The 17,388-nt window shown below is 42.0% G+C and overlaps 1 protein-coding gene across 1 annotated transcript; it reads left to right on the forward strand.

Moving 5' to 3' along the window:
- Positions 1–11,570: 11,570 nt before the first annotated feature.
- Positions 11,571–12,533, forward strand: LOC130420317 (uncharacterized). Its single transcript, XM_056747507.1, has one exon. The coding sequence runs from the start codon at positions 11,571–11,573 to the stop codon at positions 12,531–12,533; it is 963 nt and encodes a 320-aa protein (XP_056603485.1).
- The last annotated feature ends 4,855 nt before the right edge of the window (positions 12,534–17,388 follow it).

Genomic DNA, 17,388 nt, shown 5'->3' on the forward strand with positions numbered 1-17,388 from the left:
AGAGATAGAAGAAGATCAAGCCTTTATAGACTACCACGTCTTTCTTTAAGAGCGACTCTGCAACAGATGGCACGTGTTCTTCATATAACACAAATTGACCGGGACAGGGGTGCTCGATGGGTCGACGATCAAACTAGGTATGTAACAATGTAGTAAACACTCAATGTAAAACAATGTGTGCATACTTTATTGCCTTTTATGTGATTTTACAAATGTTTTCTTTGCAGGGACCTTTAATTAAAACATGGCCAGATAAAAGACCAAAGATGAGCTGTCAGGGCAGTGTTTGAAACACGTCTGACTTTCAGGCCGAGCGGTCTAAGTTGCTATGGAGATATGGAGATGGTGGTCTAGTGGGTTAAACCACTGTACTGGTAAATCAAAGGTTGCTGGTTCGATCCCAGCAGCCACCACCCGTGTGTCCCTGAACAAGACACTTTACTCCATGTTGCTCAAGGGGGATTGTCCCTGTAATAAATGCACTGTAAGTCGCTTTGGATTAAATCGTCTGCTAAATGTACATGTAACTTTAGGCTCCAGTCTCTTCGGAGGCGTGGGTTCAAATCCCACCGCTGCCACTGGGTCTTTGCTCCGCTCCTCATTGGGTAGCTGACTGTGTCTGCGTTCTGTGATAGGCTAGTCACAGCGCCCCTCCCCTACACACATACAGATGTATTGTGTTGCTGACTGTGACTCTCCCTCAGTCACTCAGGTTCGGGCGTCCTTTTCGTTAACGTTTAGGTCTCTTCAGCTTCAGGTTTGTTTTTTATTTCGGTTAGTAGTACTTACTTATTATCCAGTAGAGTTTGATAAACGTGGGGTTTGTTCAGACGTGGTGCTTGGTAGAATGCGACTCGCGTTTCAAGGAAGCAGAGTTTTATTTTTATTTTGTAAACCGTCAGCTGGCTCTAACCAGTTTTAATTAAAAGTTTATAAAAATAAAGCTACGTTGAGATGAAAACTCTTGTTCATTACATTTTACTTCATAATTGTATGGGATCCGAATTGTTTCATTATTCTGTATAAATAAACTACGATTTCCAATTAAATATAGACAATTTCACAAACATTTTTTTAAATCCACATATGCGCAAAAAGCGAACCATAGATACATGTTAGATGTTCCACAAAAATAAATGGAATTCACAAATAAATACAATGAGATTTGCAAATAAAAAATATTTACAAATGTATTTTAATTATATTTATTTGTAGATCGCCTTCTTCACATTTGTGGATCGCTTTCTGCACATTTGTTAATCGCTTTCTGTGCATTTGTGAATCGCTGCACGTATTTGTGGATCAGTGCACGCATTTGTGGATCAGTGCACGCATTTGTGGATTGCTCTCTTTCACATTTCTAACGTCAAATCGTGTGCACAATCAACAAATAGGTGGACTCCGCCCACTATCTACGCAAGCCAATCGGTTAACTTCCGCTTTTGATGTCCAATAGGCCACGTTATAACTTCAGCCAATCACGTTTTGCTATGCATTAAGATTCAGGGAGCTAACATGGCGACTAGTGGCGGTCTAAAATCTGTGTTATACTAAGAAATGACAATGGCCTCTTCTTTATATTATGTAATGATCGCTTGTGTTCATATACATTGTCCGTATTGTTACATATATGCTGTATATAAACGTTTATGACATGATAACAGCGTGCACGGACTGGAGTGGAAAATCCCGGTGACTAGGGAGTGGGTACTGATTTGGTCATCCAGCCAGCCGTTTTATTGTGTTTATGTACCAAAGGGCTAAATTCCGATTTTGGCATTCGATCAAATGTAATCTGTTACTGCATGGTTAAGCAGCTATTTCGATCCAAACACTCGGCGCGTGCCTCCTGTCAAGTTTTGCAGAGTTTGCAATGCGCACTGCAGCTGTCGGTGTACTACCAGTACAACAATTGCAGAATTAATGTGGGGGAAATCATCAGCATTTTGAATTTCTATGTCATTCATAGTTCAAAATAAAATGTAATTTATACAGTCATTTCGGTTTATCCCATTCCTGAATGATCTCTGCTGCTATCGCTACACTGTTCTGTTTACTGTCTAACTCTTTCCCATGACAAAAGATGTTGATTCTTTTACTATGATCTTGTGCACACAATATATTCTTAAATTCAACCCCACAATTTAATGATGTAAGCCTATACAATTTGTGTTTTCGAACCTTACCATAGTAAATATTGGTATAGGCTACCACTGCAGATAATCAATTTACTCTAGTTAATAATAATGGATGTGGCAGTGCTCTCAGCGTGTTATACGATAAACGTCTCTATTTTACCTGGTGCTAAATAAACAATTATTGTTGGGTTATAATTATATATATATTGCTGCCTTTTAAATGAGATATAGGACAGCTTTAAAATACTGTTTATTTCCATTGTTTAATGGCAAATTAAAAAAACAACGGGGGCATTGAGAAAGCAAGGGTGGCAACACAACTTTTTCTTCGAAGAAAAAAGTATGAAGCAAAATATGAAACTGCCAAATAAAAATGAATTGAAGCCAATTGTACAAATTAATGAGTTCTCCATACAAATGCACAAAAGGCACTGGACATTACTGGGCATTTCAGTAAAGCCATTTTCATACAGAGATCCCCGAAAATATGCGGAAGGTGTCCCGGGATGACGGGATCGGTTGATTTTGGTTTGCAATGCCAGTGACCTGGAATTAAAAGGCAATTATTTTATTTTACTTGTTTTTGTTTAAAAAAACACAAGCATGCTCAGGTAGGCTCGAATCAGTCTGTTAACAAAAAAATGGCTCTTCCGCGCAGTGTATATCAAGAGACATACTTTTAAAGATTGCTAAACGTTCAAGTTAATTTAAGTGCTCTAGCATTGTAATTTTGTGTCGATCGATGAAGTCATTTAAAACTTGCTGCATATAGAGGCGACATAGCCTATTCTCTCTCAATTTCAGTGAACATGCTCGGGACACATACAAACTCCGAATACTACAGCGGATATTTCGGACTGCTGATCGAATCTCTGGTAGACCTCTACTGTTATCACTGCAAGAACTTTACTCATCCAGAGTTAGCGAATAAAATGGCTCGCAAGATCTCGCTAGACCCCACACACACAGGACTCTATCTCTTTGAACTGCTGCCGTCTGGTCATCACTACAGAGCACCAAAACAGCCAAACATAGGACAAGTTTCTTTCCACAGGCCATCTACCCCATAAACAGTTAAACAGTTAAATGTTCTCCCCACTGTGCAATACATATGTGCTATACTAAACTACTCACTCACACATTATTATTATACATATGTCACTGATTTAATATATAATATAGCTATCCCATTACCTTACACAATTTTTATAGCACCTAATACCTTGTATATATGGCACATGCATAAAGTATAGCATCCGGTTCTCTTTTGACATGTATTGTTTTTTAGATAGTAAACAGAGCAGTGTAGCGATAGCAGCAGAGATCATTCAGGAATGGGAAAAACCGAGATGACTGTAGAAATTACTTATTTTGAATTATGAATGACATAGAAATTCACAATGCTGAGGATTCCCCTCACGTTAATTCTGCCATCGGTATACTGGTAGTACACCGACAGTTGCAAAAAAAAAAAAAAAAAAAAAAAATCAGAATTTAGCCCTTTGGAACATAAACACAATAAAAATGCTGGCTGGACGACCAAATCAGTCCCGACTCTCTAGTCACCGGGATTTTCCACTCCAGTCCGTGCACGCTGTGATCAAGTCATACACGTTTAAATACAGCATATATGTAACTGTCATGAATCTCGGTGTGAGACATGGCGTGAGAACCCAAGTGCAGGCAGACACAGACGGTATGATGTAACAACGAAGACTTTTATTATGACAAATAAACACAAAACAAAGACCCACGATGGGGGGAAAACAATACAGGGATAAATATACTTTAAACAGGGACACTGACTTACTAAAACTATTACTAACAAAACAAACACTGGAATAAACACTACACTAACACTCACTACTCACGGGGAAACAGGAACAAGGCACAAGGTAAGCAAACAGGAACATCCACAAGTACAGCGACATGAATATGAACAGCGTTACAAACAGCAACATGTGCAACAAGTAATGCACGAGCAACGAGACAAAGAAACATGAGGACTCTTTATAGGGGAAACAACAGAGGATCGAAACGAGCAACAGGTGCTGGGGATTAGCACTCAGGGAAAGCTGACGAGGGACGAGATGTAGGGAACAATGACGAGACACGAGAAAGATCACCCAATCTCACACAAAACCATAGGTTATGCCATGACTCCACTCAAACAACAAGAATAAACATGACATGATAGTGGAATCATGACATGTAACAATACGGACAATGTATATGAACACAAGCGATCATTACATCGTATAAAGAAGAGGCCATTATCATTTCTTAGTATAACACAGATTTTAGACCGCCACTAGTTGCCATGTCAGCTCCCTGAATCTTAGTGCAGAGCAAAACGTGATTGGCTGAAGTTAGAACGTGGCCTATTGGACATCGATTGGCTTGCGTAGTGAAGGGTTTTAAAGTCATGTTTTTTATTACAATGTTCATTTGAGTATAATCTATGTTTTTATACATTTTATTTCTTTTTATGGCTTATATATAATCAATAGTAGAATGTGTGTATTAGTATAAACAATTATGAATAAAGTGTGTGCTTAAAGGTTTGAAAGATTAAGGGTGAATATTAGAGTGCAGATGGAATTTTCGACAGGATATAGGGGTTGGGATTCAGCAGCTTGAGGGTTTGCATGAGAACTCAGCAGTTTGACCTGAGGTCATCCTGCACATGCAACACGCATACCCATAGAGCACGGGTTTTAAGAAACAAGGTTATGTGGAGACCAGGGGGGAGGAAATATGCTGTTTTGCAGATAGTAAAAGAAGAAGAGTGCGGCCGGAATGAGCACGAGGGGGGTCATCACTCCATGGGACACAAAGAAAGCAGCAAATGTGGAGGCGCTCGGGGGAGGCACAGCTTGAAGAAAGAAGATACACCCTCTCACATACACACTATAAATATGTTGTACACTGTTTGAGCGAGGCTGATTCTCTGTGAATACTCTTTTGTCTGAGACAGTCCAGCGCTGAGTTCAACTTAATAAACTTCAACTTTTGTTCATCCGAAGTCCATAAGTCCAATTTTTGAACGCGCAGGACAGCAGATGTCCATCAGATGGTGACCGCCGACGTGATTGGCTAAAAAGGGACATTTCGGACAATCCTTAAAGAGTACGGAGAGACGAAACGGAGAGAGGGAAAATCTTGGATTCAACACAACAGCCGGCTGAATAAAAAATAAGGTGAGCAGAGACCTGTTTTATCGAACATCTGCTAATTGACTACTCTAAATTGTTTGTGTTGAATTGCAAATATTCCTGATCATTATTCAAACCAAATTTAAAAACGGTTGAAGTTTGTTAATTTGAATTAATAAACGGGTGGTTGGTCCCCCGAATTTAGAAGACGTGAGGTGAAAGTCCGCATGCATTTATTACACGGGTGGTTGGTCCCCCGAATTTAGAAGACGTGAGGTGAAAGTCCGCACGCATTTATTACACGGGAGGTTGGTCCCCCGAATTTAGAAGACGTGAGGTGAAAGTCCGCACGCATTTATTACACGGGTGGATGGTCCCCCGAACTGAAGGAATTTATGTGTAATTTGTGTGTATGTAATTGTGCGTTGGAAATTACGGAAAATTGAAAAAAAAAAAAAAAAATATTGTGTTTAGAATAATTGATAGAAAACAGATAATAATAATATAATTGATAACTGTATAATTAAGAGAATTGAATAACCTAAAAAATGGAGGGAGAATTTGATATAGAATGAGATGAATATGGGTGTTTTCCTGTAAATGAACAATGGGATCGTATGAAAGATATGATATTAGCTCAGACAGAGGTAAAACACCATAAGAAGGAAACAACGATACTAGGCGAAAAATGGAGTCAGATATGTGTTGAAAACGGATGGGACAACCCACCACGTGTGTCTTTGACACCTAAAATAACAGAAATGGAGAAAAAAGCTCACATGCGCGTTAAAGCACATGATGGGAAAAAGGATAAAGTTAGGTTTTTGGAGAAAGGAAAGGATGATAAAGTGAACAAAGAACTCCGTGAAGAGTTAAGGCAGTGGACTAAAATTGCTACGACAGCCGCAGCATTGAGTCCTCGTAAGAGGAAGAAAGAGGAAGTGAATGCGCCAGAGTCTAAGAAGTCACTGAGTGAAAAGGGAAGTAGGCAACAGCCAGTATCAAGCTAACCCCCTCCCTATGGCCCTCCCCAACAACAATTACAAGTCACAGTAAAAGATGCTATAGAAGTGGAAGTACCAATGTTAGACCTTCTTATGAAGGAGGTACAAAAACTGAGTCAGCACGTAACCGACTTAGTAATTATAGCAAATGAGGAAGATCGCAATGGAACCAGGAGTCAGGTTGTAAGTGAAGCTAGCATTGGAACAAGAACCTTACAGGAAGGAGAGCTCAATGAGCAGGAGGAGGGAGGGAGAAGACAACAAAGGGAGTGGGACGTAGAGAATCAGGGAGAAGTTAAAAATATAGTTATTAGAGGAACAATGGAAACAGAGACCACCACTAGTAATCAAGGTGGTCCAGTCGCTTACCACACAAGAAGTAGAGAACCAAGACCCCTGGGAAATGGGAGATACGAAGGGGCGAGTGTGCCGTTTACACAGTTAAAAGCAGCATGTAATGACGAGGAAGGGGAGAGATCAGGTATGACCCTACAAGCACCCCTGTTAGTTAGTAACCAGGGAGTCCCCAAATATCAGCCATTCAGCCATAGTGATATGACGGCTGTATTAGCAAAACTTCCTCCCATCACCTCTGGAGGAAGCAGGTGGTTGACTAAACTGCATGCTTTGTGCCACGGAACTACGTTGGCAGTGGGAGATATAAGGAGCCTATTAGGACAAATCTTTACCGTGTCTCAAATGACAGATTTCGAACAAAATGCAGGTATGGTTATTGTAGGTCATAGTATACCATACACTCGGGTGTCTACTGCCGTGGCCACAGCTCTAAGACGAATGTTCCCCACCCCACCTACTGTGTACCAAAACATTAAATTTCGCATCAAACCAGGTGAGACGGGAGCGGGATATTATTTCAGGTGTGCTGCGGAGTGGGAACAGATGGTGGAAGAAAATAGCTTAAATAATCCTATCACTAGGGACATTTTTAGAACCGCTGTAATGTCCGGGGCCCCCAACGGAGTGAAACAGGCCTTAGATAATAATCCAGACATGCCAGGGGCCTCAAATGAGGTGTGGGAACGCCATTTAGTGTTCCATATTGATAAACTGGGGGATAAGCAAAGTAAAGAATTAGATGAGCTGGAGGTAGCCAAGGCCCAACTAGTAAAGCTGCAGCTGGAGGCTGCAAGGGGAGGCAAGAAACCCAAACAAATGCTACAGAACACCCCACAACAAGGGAACAGTCAGTCAGGTCAGATGGAAAACCAAGGTCCTCCTACTCCCTCTGTTATACCCCCGTATTTCGGGTACAACCAGGGAGGGGTACAACAGCCACCATGGCAGCAGTCTAGGCCGAGAGGTGGTTACCAAAACTTTAGGGGTAGAGGCCAAGGTGGACGCTCAAGAGGGACATGTTTCGGGTGTGGAAGTCCTGATCATTGGAGGGGTGAATGTCCATATCGTCAGGACAGTCAGGCCACGGGTCCACCTGCAGGGGGATGGGGTCCTCTTAGAGGTGGAACCAGAGGTCGTGGACCTCAAGCCTCACGACACTCCCCGGGGCAACAGCACTCGGCTCCCCACAGCTTTCAAGCACCCATGCACCCCGAGTGCGACCCAAATTGGGGCTCTGGGGGAGACCAAGGGGATTGTTGAAGGGGCCCACACAGAGAACCCACGAGAGGTACGGGGGAGCCTCTCCTGGAAATAGTGGTAAATGGCAGGCCACTAAAAGCTCTGGTAGACACCGGAGCAACATACTCCACTGTGCAGAGATGCCACATCACTGATGCACAGATCAGTGATAAAACAGTGGGAGTAATGGGTTTCTCTGGCGGGTTAGAATATTGGCCTTTCACCACCCCTCTTACCACTAAGGTGGCAAATCAGAGACTTGTACACACGTTTCTATGTTCCTCCAACGCGCCCGTTCCCCTGTTGGGACGAGATTTATTAATAAAATTGAGAGCTAGTGTGTTGTGTTCCCCAAAAGGGGTGACAGTTACTTTTCCAGATGGCACTAGCATAGACTGTTCCCAAAATCAAAGCATAGCATCACAGCACGTTCTACTAGGGGGACCCCTAGTGGAAATGGCTGACATTTATTGGGTGGAATTGGATGTTACGGCATCACACACCGGACTTGTGTCTCTATATAACCGTAATCTGCCATGGATAAAAGACCTGGCAGTGTTCCTTCCTCCCATTGACCCTCTACATTGTACACTTTATTATGACAGAACCGGTGATTTACTGTACCAAGAGTCTTTCCAGCAAATGGAAGGACACATGTGGAGATTACAAGGGGAGGGATTGTTTGTGGGAAAACAGGGTGTAGTAGCCATGATTGACCTAACCCCGGACCAGCTACTATGGTACCGTATGACTAAAACAGCAACACCAAACATTTCACTAGCACTCCACCCAGGCCATGAAGCTAGGGAATTAGGAGGCATGACAAAAACCCTTAAGGCAGCTCGAGATTGGGCGCTCTGTGACATTGAAGGCGTGTTATATTCTAAAACACATGATGCATATTGGATCAATCAGAACACTGATGATTCTGGGACACTGACACAACGTCAGCTGTCAAGAACACATGGTAGGGAAATGACAGATGGTGAGGGAGCAAAAGAGCTGATTGCCAGGCAACCAGCCTCCCTGTGGTCACAAGGCCCCACAGACGTGGGCCTGTGCGATATCACCCCTGTCACATTTGAAATCAAACCCAGGGAACCCCTTTGGATTCCCCAATATCGTAACAAACCAGAGGCTGAAGAAGGTATTGCAAGCACAGTACAGGGACTGTGTGAAAGAGGGGTTATTTCACCGTGGCAATCCCCGTGGAATACTCCTATTTTCCCAGTCCAGAAACCAGGTACTGAGAAGTACAGATTGGTACATGACTTAAGGCGAATTAATGAACTAGTCACTACTCCCACCCTCTCTGTGCCCAATCCGTACACAGCGATTTCTAGCCTGACTCCAGAACACCAATGGTTTACATGTATTGATTTGGCTAATGCTTTTTTCTGCATTCCCATTGCAGAAGAATGTAAATCATGTTTGGCATTTAGATATAGAGGTACACAATTTTCGTATAACAGACTACCACAGGGCTTTGTGTTATCACCAGGAATTTTTAATCAGGTGTTAAAAGATAAATTGCAGCATTGCATCCTGCCCTCATCATGTGTACTGATAATGTATGTGGATGACTTGTTGTTGGCAGCAGCTTCAGAAGAAGACTGCCTAGGGGCCACTGAAGCCATCTTGGGTAGATTGAGGGAGGCAGGATTTAAGGTGAGCAAAGAAAAATTACAACTATGTCGCCCCTCAGTTACATTTATGGGCAGACTAATCACAGGCCAGGGCTCCGCTCTCTCACACCGTCAACGTGATGGCATTTTGGCACACCCCAAACCAAACACGGTGAAGGACATGTTATCCTTCCTAGGCCTCACAGGTTTCAGCAGAAACTACATTCCTATGTATGCAGCAGTTACTAGCCCACTGAGGTCAATGGTCAGAGAACAAGGCATGCGCAACCTCACGGGTCAGCTAACATGGACCCCCGAAGCAGAACAGGCCTTCATTGACCTGAAGAAACAAATGTCACATGCTGCACACCTGCACAGTGCAGACTACACATTACCATTCTTTCTGGATGCCTCAGAAACAGTGCACAGTGCACATGGCGTCCTTTTCCAAAAACATGCAGGAACCAGAAGGGTGTTACTATATATCAGCATTTTGCTAGACCCCATTGAGCAAAGACAACCTGCTTGTGCACGATTTGCTGCAGGCCTGGCCAAGATCATTGACAAATCTTCTCATGTGGTCATGGGCCACAGGCTGACCGTACTGACATCACATTCAGTCATAGCCTTTGTTAACTCAGCATCATTTACATTTTCTCCGTTACGTCAGCGAAAACTGGCCAAATGTTTGATGGCACCACACATTACTTATACCCATGAAGGGGTAAACATGGCTGACTTGTTCTCCTCAGGGGAACCACATGACTGTGCACCCCTTACGGAACAGGCGTCACGTGTCAGACAGAATCTGACAGCGTCTCCATTGGCTGAGACATCAGAAGTGATGACCCTCTTTACAGATGGGTGCTGTTTCCGTAAAGACAATGGCATATTGACATCTGCATATGCCGTGGTGGAATTAAAGGATGGACAGTTTTACACTAGGGAAGCACAGCTCCTGGAGGGGAAACAATCTGCACAAAGAGCAGAATTAATAGCTGTTACTAAAGCCTTGCAATTTGCCGGCCCCAGGCGTGTTAACATTTACAGCGATTCAGCCTATGTGGTCGGAGCAGTGCATGTTGAACTACCAGTGTGGCAGAGATGTGGGTTTGTCACCTCATCCGGACGACCAATAGTGCATGAAAAGGAGGCAAGGGCCCTCCTTACAGCACTACTTTTACCAACAGAGGTAGCTGTCATCAAATGTCAAGGCCATGACCTCAGTAATTCAGACATTGCCAAAGGCAATGATGCTGCAGACCATGCTGCTAAACAAGCAGCTGGATATCACCCTAACATGCAGGTGCAGGCCATTTTGTCTGCTGATCACGTTCTGCCACCATTCACTCGTTCCACGTTGGTAAATGAACAAAAACATGCGTGTCCAGAGGAGCTCTCTGTCTGGCGGGAACATGGAGCGATACAGGCCAGTGATGGCCTGTGGCAAGCTCCTGACGGTCGCCCAGTCCTGCCCCTGATTTTAACATCGTCAATCATGACACAAGCTCACACACATTCCCATGTTAATGTCAAACAGATGGCCAAAACACTTCGGTATTGGTGGCATCCATTTCTTACAGCCACCATCACCAATTTTGTGTTGTCATGTGCAATTTGTCAGGAACATAATCCTAAACCTACATTGAAACAATTGCAGGGCTCTATCACACCACTGAAGGGTCCTGGTGAAGAGATTGTTATAGACTTCACGGACATGATAGACAGGGTTCAGGGCAAAAGGTACTTACTGGTCATTGTGGACAGCTTTATGGGTTGGCCGGAAGCATATCCTACGGGAAAAGAGGACAGCATATCTGTCATCAAATGTCTCATAAATCATTACATACCACACCATGGTTTTCCCCGAAGAGTCAGATCAGACAATGGCTCTCACTTTAAAAATGACCATCTCCAGACCGTTGAGAAGGCCCTAGAAGGCCTCAATCTCAAGGTAAGGTTGAACGAATGAATCTCACATTGAAACTTAAATTGGCTAAAATCTGTGCTCAGACCAAACTGTCCTGGCTTTCTGCATTACCTATTGCATTAATGTCCATCCGTTCTTCCACAAATAGAATCTCAGGATTCACACCTTTTGAACTACTAACAGGTCGTTCCTTTCCAGGTCCATCAACGCCACTGACTGAAAGTGCCTGTGGTCCAATATCACACTGTGTATATTTTGAAAAACTTAATGCTTTGGTCAAACAGTTTTCTCATCAGGCACCCGAGGACCCGCTTCCTGAACCAATTGCCGAACCATCACAATATGTTTGCTTAAAACGGTTCCGCAGAAAGTGGAACGAGGCGAGATGGTCCCCTCCACTGAGAGTCGTTGAGAGAACAACACATTGTGTTCGCCTGTCAGGAAAAGGCGACAAGTGGTATCACCTGTCATCCTGTGTTAATTGTGATTCCTCCAACAGGTCGCTGTCTGACACTGCTGTGGACCTGAGAGCTCAGGTCCAAGAGAGGGAAGATTCCAGTGACACCCCTCCACAGAGCAACCAACAAATCCTCCAAAAGAGGGAGGTACAGTACAGGGAGGGAGTTGATGAACTTCCACAAGACATAACGACAGGTGCTCTGCAGATACGTCATAAAAAAGGTGACCTTTTTTCAAGCCCACCAGGTGAGCCGCTAGCACACTGTGTTAGCCAAGATCGAGCATATGGTGCAGGTATTGCAGTAGCATTTAAAAACAGGTACGGTGTTGAACACGTAAGACAGCAAAACAAATCAGTGGGTGAGTGTGCGGTCACACATGAAGACGACGGGAGAACCATCTTCCATTTAATAACCAAAGTCAGGAGCACTGACCTCCCCACATATGAGAATTTCACAAAAAGCTTAATACACATGAGAAATTGGTGTGAGACACATATTGTGAAAAGTGTTTCCATACCTCGGCTGGGGTGTGGATTGGACGGACTGGATTTTCAAAGAGTTTCACATATCATAACTGAAGTTTTTGCAGGAACAGATATGACAATAACCATATACATGTTGTAATCAAACTAATATGTTCTCTTAAGATTAGTTATAATCTTTACTTTCATTTTTATTTTCATTTAAGTACTTCGTTCAGATGTGTTAAAATTGGTGTGTTGTGTATGTAAATGATACAAGGTAGTTTTTAGAACATGTATATCCGGTAGGAGATTTTAAACTTTTATCCATCTTAAAGGTAGTTCTTTTTATTCCTATATTCAATTATATGTTCAGTGTATACATTGTGTGAAAAACATTGAAATCAACATGAGGTTGTGGGAAAATGGGCCATGTATGGGATTGCAAACTGTCATCTCTATCACCATAGTGGGTATAATTTTTGGCGTTGAAAAGTTACAAGAGGCCAACAAGAATATAACTAACACTAACATAATAGGTACCAGGCCAAAGAGGGACGTAGGTACTGGAGAGGTGGACGAATGTTTAAAAAACATGGCGGAATTACATTGAACTATGTAAACGGGAGCACAACATCATTTACCTTTGACCTCTGCTCAGTTATAGAATGTAATGGGAAGAATACATTATGGCGAGGGTACGACATATATCTGTGCGGGTTAGGATGGCCCGTGAACCAAAGATGGTGTCCAAGTTGGAATTTTGTATGGCAGGCGACAAACCCTGATTGGCAGGGAACCGGAAACCATGAATTAGAAGACGGGTATGATGAGAATTACGATGTGAGGCATGCTGGGGTGGCAAAACACTTCAGCCTCCAGAGAGATTTTAGTAGAACTAGCAATCCAATCACAATGTCCATAACTGACCTTAAACAGGACCCCTACGGTCAGAAGCCGACCACCATGGGCCAGTGTTGGAACAAAACCATGGGCCAATTTTATATAATATAAGGAGTAGACACTACAGGGAAAGATGCAATGGGATTGATCAAAATAAACATAGTTAACCTTGAAACCGTAAAAAATAGCACACCTTTGGCTGTTGCATCCCCACCTGATAAAATTATAGGTACGGACTACACCCAAATAACTCCAGAAGACATAATAGAAAAGGCCACAGGGTATGGAGAAACCAACCTGTGGCTGGAATGGCTCATTAACACAGCTAAGGAACAGAAATTAGAGGACTGCATTGCGTGTGCTGGGGCAAGACCCACATTGCATATAACACCGGCGCCACTGTATCCTAATGATAGCTGGGGATACGACTCTATGTTATCACTGACCCGCAGTGAAGGCTCAATAAATTGTACTACTTTAGCATCTATATTTCCCCCAATAAGTAATGATTCTAAGACAGGGCCATTTACTCCTCGAAAAGACCGTTACACGTGTGTGAACTTCACATCTGACACAGAAGCTATGCGAAACTATGGGCAAATTGATGAAGAGTGGTGTGAGGTCATTATAGGTAACGAAAATGGAACAAAAATAGGATCCTGGGCTAGAGCAGGACTGTATTATTATTGTGGTGACAGGCGATTATTTGTACGTGTACCATCTAAGACTAGAGGACTGTGTGCGATGGTAAGGCTAGGAGCACCATTGACTCTAATAGGTGAAAGAGTAGTTGAAGGCCCCAGCTTATTAGCAGCCTCTATAGCACGCCGCAGGCGAAGACATGTCTTAGCTAAAAGGATCACCATAATTGATTTATCTCTAAATAGCCCCACCTATATAGACTCTATAGGGATCCCAAGGGGAGTCCCTGATGAATATAAACTAGCAGACCAGATAGCTTCAGGATTTGAGAACATACCCATTATAGCTGCACTGTTCCCTGTAACGCCCAACAAAAATGTGGATAGGATAAATTATGTACACTATAACGTTATGAGATTGGCAAACCTAACTAGAGAAGCGGTCGAGGGTCTCGCAGAACAATTGGCTCCTACTTCCCTTATGGCCATACAAAATAGGATGGCTTTGGACATGTTGCTGGCAGAAAAGGGTGGAGTTTGTCACATGTTTGGAGAACAATGTTGTACATTCATTCCCAACAACACTGCGCCAGATGGGTCGGTCACTAGAGCATTAGAAGGCCTCAGGGTGTTATCTGTGGAAATGAAAGAAGCGTCCGGCATAGATAACCCGGTGGGTCAATGGCTAGAGAGGGCCTTAGGAAAATGGAAAGCACTAATCATGTCCATCGTAGTGTCAGTAGCCGTGTTTTTGGCTATTCTTGTCACCTGTGGATGTTGTTGTGTTCCGTGTATCAGATCACTCTGTAACCGACTAATTGTCAGAGCTATAGAGAAAAGAGACCCCAACCCGCCCCCGTACGAAATGCCATTATTGGCAGCAGACTACTATCAAGATGACAGTGAGGAAGAGGAAAGCCATAACTAAATATTTCATATGATGACCGTTTTAATGATTTAAGGTGTTTTAGCTTAGGCATTATGTTCCGCCTCATATAATGAAGAGGTGTACTGTAGGATGTATAATGAGTGTGTGACCTCTTTCAGAGGTCAAGAGAGGGATTGAAGGGTTTTAAAGTCATGTTTTTTATTACAATGTTCATTTGAGTATAATCTATGTTTTTATACATTTTATTTCTTTTTATGGCTTATATATAATCAATAGTAGAATGTGTGTATTAGTATAAACAATTATGAATAAAGTGTGTACTTAAAGGTTTGAAAGATTAAGGGTGAATATTAGAGTGCAGATGGAATTTTCGACAGGATATGGGGGTTGGGATTCAGCAGCTTGAGGGTTTGCACGAGAACTCAGCAGTTTGACCTGAGGTCATCCTGCACATGCAACACGCATACCCATAGAGCACGGGTTTTAAGAAACAAGGTTATGTGGAGACCAGGGGGGAGGAAATATGCTGTTTTGCAGATAGTAAAAGAAGAAGAGTGCGGCCGGAATGAGCACGAGGGGGGTCATCACTCCATGGGACACAAAGAAAGCAGCAAATGTGGAGGCGCTCGGGGGAGGCACAGCTTGGAGAAAGAAGATACACCCTCTCACATACACACTATAAATATGTTGTACACTGTTTGAGCGAGGCTGATTCTCTGTGAATACTCTTTTGTCTGAGACAGTCCAGCGCTGAGTTCAACTTAATAAACTTCAACTTTTGTTCATCCGAAGTCCATAAGTCCAATTTTTGAACGCGCAGGACAGCAGATGTCCATCAGTAGATAGTGGGCGGAGTCCACCTCGCACGATTTGACGTTAGAAATGTTTCAAAATACACAAATGCACAGAGAGAAATCCACAAATGCGCGCACTGATCCACAAATGCGTGCAGCGATTCACAAATGCACAGAAAGCGATTCACAAATGTGCAGAAAGCGATCCACAAATGTGAAGAAGGCGATCTACAAATAAATATAATTAAAATACATTTGTAAATATTTTTTATTTGCAAATCTCATTGTATTCATATGTGAATTCCATTTATTTTTGTGGAACGTCTAACATGTATTTATGGTTCGCTTTTTGTGCATATGTGGATTTAAAAAATGTTTGTGAAATTGTCTATATTTAATTGCGAATCGCAGTTTATTTATACAGAATAATGAAACAATTCTGATCACATATGATCGCGACTTGTCGGAGCGCTTGAATATCGGCTACTTCAACTGCGAACGCAAACAAGGGGTAAGTGGCGATCTTACATACTCCAAGTGTTGGTTGATGATTGGTTATTGGTCTACACGTAGTAAGTGACGTGAGTCTTCCCGGCAGAACTTGCGCTGAAGCTTACATATTATTTTAATCTTAGTTGAGCTACCGTCAAGCTACTGAAAAGTGTACGATAGTTAGTTAGTAGCGTTGCTACTTTAGCTTCCCCCCAACACCACGTCACACAAACTCGCCTTCTCATGTGGGAAAAAGAAAGGTTTAGTCACAAGATGGATTGCCTCATTAAAAAACTAACAGTACAAAAACAAACAACCCCCTCGGTACTTTTTCTCTATGTCTTTTAGAATTTGCTCTGTAAAAGACGAAAAAGAAAAAGGTTTAGCAGTGCAAAAAGCTTATAAAAGGGCGTTCAGCGACAATAAAACACTTGTTAGATGCTACAAATAAATCATTTAGAATAAAGTTTCAGTTTAAATTTGCTCTGTGCTTTTCTGCTTTAATTCCCATGAGTTTAAAGGTTGTTTTGTCCATCTTGCAGGTAGCCTCATTGCTTGCAAAGGCTAACCAATCTCTATATTTCATATATTGGAGCAAAATCAATAAAATCACATTAAAATTTACCCATCTTTTCTCATCTGTTTGCACGCACAAGTGGAGACGGTACACAAAACATACTCAGGTCGTACTGCCACGACCTGCAGATTGTCACGTGAGCGAGCGAATTCACAAAGAATACAATAAAACGTCACCAAATTAAAACAATATATTTATGGTTATATGAAGTATTAAAAAAATTAACAAAAGGTGTCTTGTAAATGTTAAATAAAAAACATTTATGCTTTTTAAGACTTTTTAAGGATCCTCATGAACCTGGACAATATAAAACAGAATCCGGCTCCTGCCCAATAGTTTTTATTATATCCTCTTAAAAAGGTGATTTTTGACTGTATTAAACAAAAATACTATTGTAATATATATATATATATATATATATATACATATATATAAATAAATATTGTCCTACTTTATCAGAATTTCCTACCGCATCGGAAAAATGTATTTAATCTAAACCACATCAACAAAATAAACAGGTAAGATGATTTTATATTGCAAAATAGCCAGTCAGATTGTCCTACCAGTTTAAAATAAACATACAGAATGAGTTAGCATACATACCTGATCAGATTATCCTACAGTATAAAATAAACAGATAAGATTAATTCACATCAAATTGTCCTAGCAGTAATAAATAAATATGTAGAATGATTTATCATCGAAAATACCCTATCATGTTG

This window comes from Triplophysa dalaica, chromosome 5 (assembly GCF_015846415.1).
Source record: "Triplophysa dalaica isolate WHDGS20190420 chromosome 5, ASM1584641v1, whole genome shotgun sequence".
In the NCBI taxonomy this organism is placed as follows: Eukaryota; Metazoa; Chordata; class Actinopteri; order Cypriniformes; family Nemacheilidae; genus Triplophysa; species Triplophysa dalaica.